Here is a 15191-nt window from a genome sequence, read left to right on the forward strand (position 1 = left end):
TCCAAAAATGCTACTGTGTATATCTATAATATTTCACAATCTGTACTGCTAATAAGGCTGAGAGCTAAGGCAATAGTATTTAGTTTTTATTTGAAAATTTAATATTCACTTCTTTAATCTGATTTCCCATATTGATGTGGTTTCTTGGTTGAAAATTGTGTGTAACAAGGTATCTTTTGGACCCAATAGCTTCAAAACGATGAAGAGCTTTGGTTGTGTCGCGAAGTTCAATTATTGTCTTGTCTTTTCTTATAATTTTTCCATTATAATCTACATTTGTTGGGTATTGATGATCACCTGAAAATAAAATGTTTCCTTTAATATGTGTTTTTTACTAGTTTTAATTATAACTTTAACTCAATGGAAGATTTTTTACCTGGTAGGAGATAAACCCAGCCATCCTTAGTTTGTATAGGAACAGGGAAAAGAAGCTCATTACCCTGATTGGTTATATTTCTGGCAAAGTTAACCAACTTTTCTATATCCAAAAAGTGACTGAATCGGTTTAACTCATAACCTTGAGGTGGAGGTAGTTGTAGTTCCCCTTTGCTATTTCTATCCAATATATCTATAGGGCTTGCCCACTGAAAGAAAAAAAAAACATAATTATCTTATTAACAAAAAAAAAATACCAATTTATATTAAATATTTTTAAATACAAAAAAAAGACTTAAAAATATAATTTACTATTGCATGCAGAAGAATAGGTATCTCCTTGCATCAATAACTGTATTTCTGTAGTTAAATATTACTTGCTTATGCACAAACATGAAATAATAATCTATGATAAAATCTAAAGTTACATAAGAATGAAGTAAAATACAAAATGTTTTGTTCCTTCTGTTTTAAAGAATCACGTATTACACAGAACATTTATTGAGATAAGCATTTATTTCTGAGTAAATTTAATTTTAAATAAATAGCTAATTAATTTCAAACCAAACTGGTTTTGTATAAAATAAACAAAATATATATTTTTCTTATGATTACTATCATTACAATTATAGTCGAGCCAATTTAATAGGCAACATTTGACGTCTATCAATTTTATCTTCGAAGAGAGGTAACCTGCTTAAAAACATCGATTAAAGTGAATTAATCGATACGGATTTGAAACATTTGTCAATCGAATTTATTAATTTATGATGATTTTTATTCACAAGTAATCAATGCATTCGATTCTAGATGTCAGATTTCGATTTTTAGAGTAACGTCTCTGGTATTTAAAAAGAAAAAAGGTTTATTGACACAAAATTGTAGCGACGTCAGTTCTTCAATTTAGAAATTGTTTATTATGTTTAGAATGGTTTATCAGTAAAATGAAATCTTAAAATTACTTGTATCGGTCATTATTATTATAAATATGTGATCGTAATTGAAAAAAGTTAAGCAAATGTGCAGTTCTAACAAAACGAAATATCATGTTATTCTATGTTGTCGTTACTAGGTTACGTTGTTGAATTTTGTTGAACTGTCAAATGTTGCCTATTAAAATGGCTCTACTATACAACACAATTCTTGAAGGCCAAGATGTTTATAGAAAACTTTTTCTACTTTGGAGACAAAAGAAGTAGTAAATAGGAAATAATGCAATAATATACTAACATTACCTAGTCCAGAAAACATTAAAAAAAACAAACTCATGAAATATTGTCACTGATGCTTGATAAGTGTACAAAGTTTGAATTAAATCCCTCTGTTTAAAGTGTGTTAAGTTGGGGTTTAACGAGTCAGTTACATACAAACATACATATAAAATTAATAAAATGGTCTTAATAATTCAAACACTCACTTCAACTTTGACTACTTCGCTATTGCTATTAATATCAGTTATTTTATTTTCTACAGCCGTCACAAAGAATGCAGTATCAAAACGTTTTGGTAACGAGGCGGGGGATAGCCAGTTACTCCAATAGTGTAAGGACCAAATATCTGGATAACAATTGTACGCCTTACATAGGTTTAATAACTCTGATGGATTTTCGCTGATCTGTAAATATGAAGTGTATGTAAAAATGGTATAGTGATGAATAAAGGATTTACAACACTTATTATATTAATTAAAATATTCGTTAATTATGAAAAACAAAACTTGTTCATTTTATTAATCCCAAATTATATACAATCTTGATAGTAAAGAATATAGTTAAAGATACATTTTATATACATAAATTTATAGAAATATCCACCCTACAGTGCGGTATAACAATTCCTTAAGCTGTAACAAAATCCTATCATTAACATAGATTAAGCAAACTAGTTCTACAATCTCTACAAAACACATTAAAATTAATCCAGTGGTTGCAATGTCTTACTGGAACAAACATTCAGGCAGATAGAGTTATGTTTAGATATAGATGAAATCTCAAATATCACCTCGTCATTAGTCTCATAAATAGCATATGACTGCAACTATTGATAGTACTGAACAAACTTTTTGCCGATAATCAAATGCTGCCAATGTTTTATAGGCAATAAAAAAGTAAAATAAGAGCAAGGTAAATGCAGAAGCGGTGAATAGCAGCTGCAGTATAGTAAGTGTAGATAAAAATTATCAGTGTATCAAAGATATTTATACTGATACATATCATGTGCAGTATAAATGACTTTTAATGTTTATTTTATACATATTACAAACACTTACCTTTGATTGCCAATAACTAGTATCTATATCAGTGCGAACTGTACTCCAAGCAGCAGCTTTGTTATTTTTGTGATCTGAACTACAAATTAGTAACCCAAGCTCTTCAAATGTCTCTCGTATAGCACAAATTCGTAACGCTACGTGCCTAAATATAATAAAAAAGCAATAAAATTGATTCCAAGGTCGATTATAAATTGAACATTTATTATTAAACATTTGACAAAATTTAAATCAATCTTTAAAATGAGCAAATATTTAAATCACAAATGGGAAAAGTTCTTATGTTGACATAAGGGAGATAAATACCTTCGCACGGGATCGTTTTCGAATATGAGGTTTGTTGGTGCGTCACGTCTGTGAAGCGCTTCAAAATCGCGTTGTGTATACCCAAAGGAGGTAAAAAGTGGTAGCCAGTGGTCATCGGCGTCGGCCTCCTCGGAGACACCACCCGGAAACACTACACTATTCGAGAAAGAAGCGTTATGCGTTCGAGTCTGCAACAAGATATCATAGTTACATCCATCCGCACTGTTTCTCGGTAACGCATCTAAATTTCGCTTAGCAAGCACTATAAGCGAAGCAGAATCACGCCAACATTTTTCGATTGCTCTTTTCATAATTCTATCTATGTCAATAATATAGTTTGATTAAACTAGAATGATTTACCGCACTGGGGTTATAATACAAGGCCGAAACTTACGTAGTCGTGAGTACTTTACTACAAATATGTATTGTTCTTATCTATGAATAAGCAATCTTAATAATTGTTTCTACAAAGCATTGGAATCGGAGGAAACTACAGTACAGAATATAAAAATAGAAATAAAATTGACATTCACTCACACTAATGTCGTTTTACATTTATGAATGCGTTCAAGAATCAAGATAAAATATTTTTTTATTACGACGACGACCGACGACGGACGAACTGAAGTTGACAGTACTGTCAGTTACTGTCACTGTCATTTGTCAGCGCAGTCCAACCACAAAGAACTAGATTTCCAGAGGTTTTTTTTTCGATCTTTGTTGTGTCGGAGAAAACACGTGCCATTGAGATTTTTGTTAATTAACTTGTTGAGAACACTCTTTTTTAGTGTAAACTGGTAGTGATAACCAAATTTGTGATTGTCTCTATATATATATATTGGGGTAAGCGTTTATTTACTAACTTTCCTCACCCATCATGAATCCTGATCCTCCCGACCCTGGTAAACCTCCTGACATCCAGGGTGAGGTGATGGAAGCGGAGCACACAAGTAATAAGAGACAACGGTCAGAGCCATCCGTTGCTGATACAGATATGATCCCGTCTAAAAGACATGTTACAGTTAATAACTACGCGATCGCATCCTCTCAAAGTTCATATGTGGATCCCATTTTATCTAATCCCATTACATATTCCGACAATGACAGTGGTCCCTTTATTGTCTATGTGTCCCGTACAGAGGCCGATCCTGCGGCGGGTTTAACCATCAGACCGATCAAATTTGGATCTTTCCTTTACAACAATCGTGTAGCTAACATAGCCAAGGATGGAGTTAAAGCTATTGGGCGTAATAAAATTTCTGTACAATTCAATACCGCTTGTGACGCAAATAATTTTATAAATTTCCCCCCTCTTAAAGATTCAAATTACCAAGCCTCCATTCCAACTTTTCACATCACTCGTATGGGCATTGTCAAAGGTGTCCCTACGGAGTGGTCTATGGAAGAATTTATCAGCCATGTGGATTTCCCAGGTGGAAGAGGCAAAATATTGAAAGCCAGACGGCTTAATAAAAAAATTAGAATAGATGGTGTTACTTCATGGTCACCATCTCAAACCGTTGTTTTGACCTTTCAGGGCCAAGTTCGCCCAGACAGAATTTACTGCCTTTTTAATTCCATGCCAGTAGAGGTATACCAATACCCTACAGTTCAATGCTATAAATGCTGTCGGTTTGGACATGTACGCGATCAATGCCGCTCCAAGGAACGCTGTTTCAAATGTTCACAGGCCCACTTGGGTGACTCTTGTCCAACTCTAGAATCTAATGCAACATGCCTTCACTGTACTGGTAAGCATTATGCAACCGATAAGAAATGCCCTGAGCAATCCAGACAAAAGGCCATTAAGCAATTAATGGCATCCGAAGGGATATCATTTGAGGAGGCTTCTAAAGTCATCCCATCAACACGTAGGTCCTACGCTGAGAATACCCAGATTCAGAATACACTATCTGTGAACTCCCAAAGCCTCCCCTCTTCCCAATTTAACCCTCCTATCCAATCAACTCCTAATATCTCATATAGAAAAACTGTCACTCAGACCCCACGTTCCCGCGCCCCTCTTGGTAAGTCTTATGATAAGGCTGTACATCAATCCATCATCCGTGAACCCTCCTCCTCCCTTTCCAATGGTTGTGCTTTCCCTAATACAGGCTCTTCTCCTCCTTTTGATGAACATCTTCTTAATATGTGTTTGTCATTTATAGAAACTTTACTTTCTTACCCCCACCAGTTACCGTCCAACGTTGCCCAAAGACTATCCCGCTTCACATCAATTCTTAATTATGGATCTAGTGTTTCTACAATGGAACGCTCAGAGTATCCGTCCCAAGAAGCATGAGATTTTCGATTTGATAACCAATCATAAACCTCTGGTTCTTGCTATCTCAGAGACATGGTTATTGCCCGGTTCTCGCTTTAGGGTTCCAGGGTATTCCTGTCTTAGAGATGACAGAGCTGATGGTTATGCTGGCTGCGCTCTGATCTTGAATAACAGTATTTCCTTCTCACACATTTCACTTCCCCACCATGGCTGTAACTTTAATGCAGTTGCAGCTAGAGTTGCTAATATTTCCGTCTTATGTGTTTATATCCCTCATCCCCATTCTAGTTTTATTCCTGAGCTTTCCCTAATCATCTCCTCTCTCCCTCCTCCGATCCTTATTATGGGTGACTTTAACGGGCACCATACTTCTTGGGGTTCGTACATGTGCGACTCCTTTGGATACCTTTTGGTTGACCTCTTTGAAGATCTGAATATGTGTATTATTAACGATTGCCTACCTACACGGAGAGTCTCCCCAGTACAAAACCCTAACACTGTAGTGGACTTAACTATTTGTTCTTCCATTTTAGCTCCTTCCTTTTCATGTTCTACACTTTCCTCTACCCATGGCAGTGATCATTTTCCAATTCTCATCTCCTGCTCCCGCATAGTCCATGTTCCCACTAGAACATTTCCACCTTTGCTCAAATTTAAATTAGGTAATGCTGACTGGGAGAAATTTACTAACTCCCTTGAGTCCAAAATAAGTAACCTCCCAAATGCATCTCTTGAGAATTGTCTGGAATGTTATTCCCTTTTCGTCAACTGTCTCGATGCCACTGCTTCCGAATCCTTTCCGTTGAAATCCTATTCCACATCGTCTATTAAGAAGCTATCTCCTCCCTGGTGGGATCATGAGTGTACTAACGTGGTTAAAGAGCGTAAAGAAGCCGAATTAAATTATAATTCCATTATGTCGAATGAGAACTTTATTCATTATAAGAAAGTTGCAGCACGCGCTAAACGGCTGCTATCTAAAAAGAAGAAAGAGGGCTGGATTCGATTCTGTGAGAACTTATCTCCCAAAACACCACCATCACTGATGTGGAATAGTATTCGGCGTTTCCGTGGAGCTTTAAATGATAAAAATAGAATATCCAACAATTCAGATATTTGGATTGATGATTTTATTGACAAACTATCCCCACCATTTGTTCCCTCTTTTGACCATTTTCCTTGTCCTCCCCATAATATAGTATCGCACGACAGTATGGATTGCCCTTTCACCTTGCAAGAACTTATTACGGTTCTTGACGGCTTAAAAGACTCATCCCCTGGGGTTGATGGTATACCATATTCTTTTCTTTGCAAATCTGGCGATCAGACTAAATCTTATTTTCTAAATTTAATTAATATCTTCTTTTTACACGCTATCATTCCCGATTCTTGGAAAACACAGCTTATTATCCCTATTCCTAAACCCGGCAAGGATCCTCTTAGCCCCAATTCCTATAGACCAATCGCACTGTCTTCTACCTTAGCCAAAATCTCTGAACACCTTATTAAAAATCGCCTGGAGTGGCTTGTCGAAAATAGGGGCCTCCTATCTAGTTCTCAATTTGGCTTTAGAAAAGGCTTAAGTGTGCTGGATAGTCTTAGTATTTTAACCACTGACATACGCTCCTCTTTTCACAACAAACAGTACCTAGTGGGTGTATTTTTGGATGTAGTTTCAGCGTACGATAATGTTCTTCTTCCAGTGCTCAGACAGAAAATGTTACAGCTGAGTTTGCCTGAGAGGATGATACATTTCATCTTCAACTTATTAATGTTGAGGACAATACAGGTACGCTCTTCTAAAGATACATCTACTAGACTTATATTCAAGGGACTCCCTCAGGGTTCCGTTTTGAGTCCATTACTATATTCTATCTACACCTGGGATTTGGATAAAGCTATCCCATCTTACTGCAGTGTTTTGCAATACGCAGATGATATAGCGCTATATGCTTCGTCAGAGAATATGGATGTGATTACCTTCAGACTTAACAGTGCTTTAGCTTATCTGGAGAATTGGATGAACGATCACGGCTTGTCACTATCGCCCGGCAAAAGCAATATAGTTGTGTTCACAAAAAAACGTTTGATACCACAGCCAGTTATACTACTTGAAAACTCCTCAATCCCGGTAGTCAACAAGATTAAATTTCTAGGGGTGGTGCTTGACCAAAAGTTGAATGGTATGGCTCACACTAACTACATTTCTCAAAAGTGCGAGAAGGGTATCAATGTTTTACGCTCCTTATCTGGTGTTTGGTGGGGATCACATCCATATTGTCAAAAACTAGTATATAATGCTATCATTCGGAGTCATTTGGATTATGCGTCGTTCATATTAGAACCTTGTAATAAGACAGCTATAGTAAAATTGGATAGAATTCAATACAAATGTCTGCGAATCATTATAGGGGCTATGAAGTCTACCCCAGTCAATGCCCTCCAGGTGGAATGTGTTGACCCTCCCTTACCTCTCCGCCGGCAATATCTGGCAGACAAATATTTCTTTCGGCTAATTCAATTATCTTCCCATCCCCTTCTCCCTAAAATCCGTAATCTCCTTCACATGCTCACCTTAAATAATCTCCGTCGTCCATCTGATTTTCCATGCCTACTTAAAAGCCTTATTAAATTTAATCGCCTCCCGGATCCAACATGCCAATTTAGTATCCATCCTTTATATTCAACTCCGTTTCATGCTTTAGTTTTTAACCCCAACCTTAGTTTGAGTTGTGGTATTCAAAAATATGCTCCCGATTCTAATGTTGCTTTTAATTTTATGGTTGCCTCTCACTGGCGTGGTTATAATCTTTTTTTCACGGATGCATCAAAAGTGGCAAAACATCTTGCTGTAGGGGTTGCTGTATGGCACCATAATTCTAACACTATTTTACAATTTAAATGTCCCCCTCAATCCTCTGTTTTCACAGGTGAAGCCACGGCTATCCTGGAGGCTCTGAATTTTATCAACTCTCATAATCTCCAAAATTCTGTAATCTTTTCAGACTCTCTCAGCTGCCTTCAGACTATTACTTCTAACCCTTTCCGTTCTAAGTCTAAATTTCCTAATATCTTTCTTATTAAAACCACACTTTATGACTGTTTCAGGAAAGGACTTCAAGTAGATCTAGTACACATTCCTAGCCATTCTGGTATTATAGGCAATGAGAGAGCTGACGTTTTGGCTAAATCAGCCATCCAACATGGTACTCTCGAACATTACTACAATTATGCCCATGATCTCTCTTCTCTTTCTAAGGATCGTTTGGATTATACATGGAACAGTCAGTGGAAAAATTCTACTAAAGGGAAATTTTATAGAGATATTCAACCCTCAATTCCATGTAAGCCCTGGTTCTTCCGTTTCCCTAATATAGACAAGCCTACTGTTTCCACCATTTGCCGCCTCCGTTTAGGTCACAATACCACTCCTACCCATTTATTTAAAATTCATGTCCGTGATCATTCTATCTGTGAGTGTGGTATAGACGAGGGTAGTTACGATCATTTATTCTTTGTTTGCCCAAAGCTTCGTATCTCACTTCTGGATATCCTCCCCCCAGATGTTCCCCTCCCTACTAATTTTAAGTGTTTACTTTGTCTTGTCCCTACCTCATTTGTCAATATCCTATCAAAATTTATCAATTTTAACAATCTAAAATTTTGAACCCCATCCAAGTACCTATATCTATTTTATGTTATGCTTTTGTGATGTGTTGTGTTGTCTATAACTAATATTTGTTCTTTGTCAGGTTATACAGCTCCATGTAAGAAATCTATGAGTAAACAAAACTGAACCATCTCAATCGTGATTTTTCCTTAGCACAGAGTATGCATCATCATGTTAACATGAGCATTAACTTAAACTGACCATCCGTTCAAAACTTGACATTGGCAGAATCCGTCCTCACTGGGATCGGGAGTTGCCATTTGCTAAGAAGAAGAAGAAGAAGTAGATTTCCAGAGTTTCGTAGTATTATCGAAGCCTTGATCGAAGATATAGAAAAACGTTTATATTCGCTGTTACTATGTATTTCTGTGTTTTATCATAAGCATATAGTATTATGAACATACATAAACAATAGATTTTACAAGAAGATAGATTTTAAATAAATTTCATTCTAATAACACACTAACACGACATTCATTTATAGGTAAAATAAGAATATATTTTTAGATTGATTAAATAATTTTATTTTATTTAATATCGGTGTGTTTCCTTCAGAATATGATATATAATATTTATGTTTAATATATATAATTTGTATGTATACCTATTTATTTTATTTATGTATGCGTCTATGTAGATTTATATTTATTATCTTTGTACATGTATGTAAGTATATGATATTATATATATATTTAGCACAGATATTTAGATATGTATTAATTTATGTAGACACATGTTTGTATGATAAAAAACTCTTCTTTTTCTTGGTTTTTCTTGCTATTATTATTATTATTTTATTTTTTTCCTGTTCTCGTACCGCGTACCTTTTTGCTCGTTACCTTTTACCGTGGTTGCCTGGAAGAGATCACTACGTAGTTATAAGGCCGCCAAGTTAGTTGTACTCTGTTTTTTAGCTGTAAGTAATTTTAAGGTTTTCCTGATTGTACAACTAATAAAGTGTTAAATAAATAAATAAATAAAATAATTATTAGGTAGTAATTATTGTGATTTTAAGAAATGGTGTGGTGATACCATGGAAAACTTGGAAAACGACAAAACGTAAACAAATAGGCCAACGACTTACAGTAGATATCTCTTCAAGGAGATGATACTATAACTCCTAAGAAGTTATTATGTTTACAGTTTAGATAATATCTAAATTTGTAAGATAATAATATTAATATCGATCCCACAATCGATCCTTATTATTATTCTATATTTGTTAATACAAACCATAGAAATCTAAATAACAAGACACATAGAAGGGCTATAATGTCATAATTCGTATGAAAACCGCTGTCGCCAAAATCAACACATTCAAACCGAAAGCTAAACAGTACACACAAGTAAACTATGCCTTTTATTGGACAGCTTGATTTTAGTGAAAACTAACTTATCTATTAAATTAAGCTTTTGAATATGTATCCTAACGCACGAATTTACGGTTTATTTTAGAATAACATCCCTAAGCATATGAGACTTTTTGCTCCAATACGAACAAACGTGATAATAAGAATGGTCGACTGTGTCATTCATTGTTATTTCGATTACTATGGTGACACTCGTAATACTTGTAAATATTCTATAATTTTAAGGAAAAACGGCATTATTTCTAAAAAAAAATATTTTCCGATGAAATATTATTCCTTTATAAGTATAACTACAACTTGTGGAAGAATTTCCGCAATGGGAATTGCTGAAACACACCATGTATACACTCATACGTCTCCAGAGCAACTGAACAGTGACGAATGCACTGGTGATGTGCAAATCACCTGAGTGGCGACAAGGTCACGCACGCTTACGACTTCTAGTGTCTTGTTATTTAGATTTCTATGATACAAACGCTTTACAAACGTTACTTATTTACAACTTATGACAGTTATTGTATTATGAGACTATTGACATGGGAGTGATTGATGTCATTTTTTTTATATTTCCCGTTTTATTTTTAAAAAGTTATTATTGTCATTTTATTCATTAGGTAAAGGGCTTCCGATATCAGTTTAAAGTTTTTTGATATCTTCAATAGTTACGGAATAATCGCCTGTGCACACTTAACGATTACACCCTGTATAGGCATGTTCAGCAACGATATGCTCCAGGGCTTGGGGAAATAGGAAAAGCGACTAGATTGTAGATACTAGTGAGGTTGAGCGCACATGTGGATTAGCATTGCCTGTATTTATGTGTTCTAGTTGTTATTCTATTTAGAAATTCATACACGTTTTCACAGGGTTATCACAGGTGTTATCATAAAACTTATAAACCTACTTACCTACCTACGAAAATAAAAATTGTACTAAACCACATAATTTCGACTCTTGAACGATACTATTTTTGAAGTGAAAACTTCTTTAGCGGCGTTGGGTATAAAATCTTAAACTCGCGTCAGGACACGTGGCCTGATCGAAAAAGCGTAAGACGGATTTTTTTTAGCCCTTATATTCCATGCGTAAGACGGATACCATTCCAAAATATCAAACATGCTGAACGTTAATAATCAAGTTTTCACTTCTGCCGGCACTCCCGGAGTGCAACCCGTCTTTTTTTTAGTGAAGAGACTAATTATTAATCTACGTAACACTGAAAATAAATGTCTCTCTACAACTCCAGAATGGATGGACCAATTTGGCAAATTTTCATCATAAAATATTTTAATAACGTATTTTTGAATGGTCATATTTAATACTATTTAAATTCCAAACTCGTAATTTAGTAGGAAAAAATTAGCGATGAAGACAAAATTACGATTATACTTAATAGCGCACTTTTTTGTCATAATCGTCAAACAAATTATAAACACGAAGAGGCAAACCAGCTGTCGCGCCATTTAACTGGCCTGAGGGGTTCTTGCATTAAAATTAAAGGAGGTATCAAACTTTCTACGTAATAGTTTGTATTTGAATAAGAAATAAGGTCCTTTCACATTTTGATGTAGGTCCAAATCTGTTTCAGTACCTACTCTGTGGCAGTTTTGTATCTATAATCTATACATCAATATTATTTAATTATTATCAATTTATGTTACGATAGGTAACTATAGTAAATAGACCACAAATAGACGAAGGTTTGCCTTTTTAATTAATCTTTGAAGTAGGCTTTTCTATATTTGGACCTGTAATTATGAAGTTTTCTGAAAAATTTCGTTATCATTGTTATTTTTTCTTTATGCCAGAACTTGTTATCACTTTGACCCCATTTTTAAACGATCAATAGGCCTGTTTCCCTTCCAAAATATACTTGTAGAACAGCTGGTTTATCCATCAAGATTTTGTTAAATAAATAAATAAATACTTACTTAAATACGGTTATCATAATGAATTTACAAAGATCGACAATGGAGAGCATCGATTTAATAAAAATTTTATTAAAAAAAGTATATAAGTATTTTCTTTGTTTTTATAGGAATAATTAAATTTTTTTAAGCTATTTACCAGAACTGTTTTCCACATTTTACAACCCAATTGACCTAAATTCAATACGCTTCCTTCAGTGCCGATTCGTGGGAATTTTCCAAAAGTCCCAAGAATGCAAATCGTTGTTTGTCAACGTTTTTATTGCTATTCAGTTCAAAAGAAGGGAGTCAAACAAAAATAAGATATGTCGATTGCAGCGACGAGAGGGGTAGGAAGATAAATTATTCATGAAAACAAAAAGGGATACGATTTTAGCTTTATTTAAATTCACAATTCTTTGATGGTATAATGCGAGAGATTGAGTTTTTTGAATTTCATTTCTAATGTTGAATTGGACATCAAAGTGTTGCGGACGGGTGTTCATTGAGTTCGTAGAATTTTGCAAGTTGTACGCGATTTCTAATCCCAAAGGGTTTTGGGGGCTGTGAATAACAAATGACAGATTGTGTCCACAGAAACTATTTGCGGTTTGTATCTATATGATTGTGAATTTAGTAGTTGTGTAAATAAGGACTACCGCAGTGGACCCAGTCAGTTACGCTTGAAATTATTTCTTGTATCAAATCTTTAGGCAACGATTTAACTGCTCATTAGATAAAGATATTTAAGATGGCTCTTTATTAAAATAAATAAAGTAATTTTAATAAAATTTTCGTACGAAATGAAAATTTATATCTTTAAATGAGAAAAAAATATAAAAGAATATGCGAAACGAATGCGAATATGTTATATCTATACTTAATATTATAAAGAGGAAAGGTTTGTAATTATGTATTTATGTATGGTTTTCACGCATAAACTACTGTACCGATTTCAAAAATTCTTCTACCATTAGAAAGCTGCATCTTCACTGAGCAACATAGGCTATATTGCATTTTCAAAAAAAATAGAGATCCTTACCAAAAATGCAATAATGTAACCCAAGGTGTAAAAATATAAATCTTATATATAAAATTCTCGTGTCACAATGTTAGTCTGCATACTCCTCCAAAACGGGTGGACCGATTCTCATGAAATTTTCTGTGCATATCGGGTAGGTAAGTCTGAGAATCGGCCAACATCTATTTTTCATATGTACCACGGGCGAAGCCGGGGCGGACCGCTAGTATTATATAAAAATTCTGTCATCGCGTGCGCTGCGGAATCTATTCCTTGAAGTACGAGGATGGTTCTTATGAAAAAAAACGTAAACATGTAGGTACCACGGGCGAAGCCGTGGCGGACCACTAGTAAAATATAAAATTCTTCTTCTCAACATCTCAAGTCTTACAACTAACGTTTTATAATCCAGGTACCTACTCAAGTTTTAGTATTCACAGCGTCTAATTTCGGACAAGAAACGCTCATCTAATATGTAAAGCATGAAGTGCATTCCCAACGATCGTAGTTCACATTCAATTAAACCGAGATTAAGCGATTCAACAATGGATTTAATCGTTTGTTGGAGCAACGTGTCTTTAGGAGTTGGAAGTTTACGTAATCTAGGGTTGTGTTAATCAATCAGCTTAAGCTGGGTTAACCGAAGACAATAGACTTGCAAATAAATCTTTTTAACAAGTCCTATCAATTGATATAGAAAGGCTTACCTTACTTACCTTATTTTAGATACCCAACAATATATGTATTGTTGGGTATTATATTATATAAAGTATTAAATAAGTATGCAATAAAGTTTGTTAACACATTGTTTTACCAAAAAGGGACATTCACTCAGTGACATTGCATTTTAACACGTATAAAGTTACATACTACAAAATGTGCATAGGAAATCCTATAGTCAAATCTGACGATGATTTTCAGTGGACACTAAATTGAGCTATTGTTACAAATAGCGAATACACGATTTAAAAAAATAAAACTATGGTTGGATAGATACATAGGTGTTGGTTGATGAAATAATGTATTACAGTAGAATTAAATAACGATCTATAATGTAATATCACTACATAGTATAAAACAAAGTCGCTTTTTCTGTCCCTATGTCCCTTTGTATATAAATCTTTAAAACTACGCAACGGATTTTGATGCGGTTTCTTTTTAATAGAAAGAGTGATTCAAGAAGGTTTTAGTATGTATAATTTATTAGGTTTTAGGCAAAGCGGGCGAAGCCGCGGGCGATTAACTAGTAAAGTATTTCGTATAAAATAAAGGAGAGAAAAGCCCACATGATTATGAATTATGATATGATTTATTTTTGCATATTTATATAGGCTAGGAAAAATATTCTCAGTGAATATAATAAGAGAAGAAGCTATTCCTTGTAATGGTAACATCCATTTAGGTATCATAAAGCATAATACGCGGAAAAATAATATTATTTGCAGAAACATCGTGCAATATGTGATTTCCGCAAACCGCAGATTGATGTTGCCGATTCAACGTTGCTTTTATTTGTCTATTTGAATTTTCGTTGTATCTTTTACATGAGATATTGCTTTGTATTTGGTCAGGGTATACAGGGTAAAAGACAGTATCAAAATGTTAAGTTTAAAGAAATAATAAAACAAAGCCTTGATTGCATTGTGTTTGGCATAGGAGATATGTAGGTATGCATTATAGAGTTAATAAAGTTATGGGCAGGCTACGGAAATATCTGTAAAGTACGAGAATCATGCCTTACATAGAAATAAAACTGAATGACCTAACCTACAAACCGATTGATCAACCCTTAAATGATGGCAATTATTGCCAAGCAATATTGTTCTTTACGTTACAACTATTTAAATTACCCGGATTTCGTTGTTTGTAGACGCCAATAACGATGTTACAAAGGTCAGTCCCAAGGGAGTAGTCCTTGCCCTTTCCTTGTTAGTCCCTAATCGTTAAGCCGAAGAGGTCGTTATGTGAACATTTACAAATTTAATGTAT

General features: G+C 34.6%; 2 protein-coding genes and 2 long non-coding RNA genes across 4 annotated transcripts in view; 2 read left to right on the top strand and 2 right to left on the bottom strand.

Moving 5' to 3' along the window:
* LOC149488034 (uncharacterized) overlaps positions 1-15191 on the top strand; it is a 58835-nt gene that overhangs the window by 34167 nt on the left and 9477 nt on the right. The window lies entirely within an intron of this gene.
* The window catches only part of LOC149488038 (uncharacterized), a 103919-nt gene that overhangs the window by 2912 nt on the left and 85816 nt on the right, over positions 1-15191 (bottom strand). The gene's annotated exons all lie outside the window — the stretch shown is intronic.
* Positions 80-3276, bottom strand: LOC149488040 (acyl-coenzyme A diphosphatase NUDT19). Its single transcript, XM_089696807.1, has 5 exons — positions 2951-3276; positions 2645-2789; positions 1793-1990; positions 377-584; positions 80-297 (listed from the first exon to the last, which is right to left on the bottom strand). Exons 1-5 carry the CDS (start codon positions 3259-3261, stop codon positions 80-82), a joined length of 1080 nt encoding a protein of 359 aa, XP_089552933.1. The 5' UTR covers positions 3262-3276.
* LOC149488041 (uncharacterized) lies at positions 3789-5252 on the top strand. Its single transcript, XM_089696770.1, has one exon. The coding sequence runs from the start codon at positions 3828-3830 to the stop codon at positions 5250-5252; it is 1425 nt and encodes a 474-aa protein (XP_089552896.1). The 5' UTR covers positions 3789-3827.

The sequence above is a fragment of the Colias philodice genome, chromosome 6, assembly GCF_061535455.1.
Source record: "Colias philodice isolate Cphi_HAF_F1 chromosome 6, ilColPhil1 Martin Lab GWU primary, whole genome shotgun sequence".
Taxonomy (NCBI): Eukaryota; Metazoa; Arthropoda; class Insecta; order Lepidoptera; family Pieridae; genus Colias; species Colias philodice.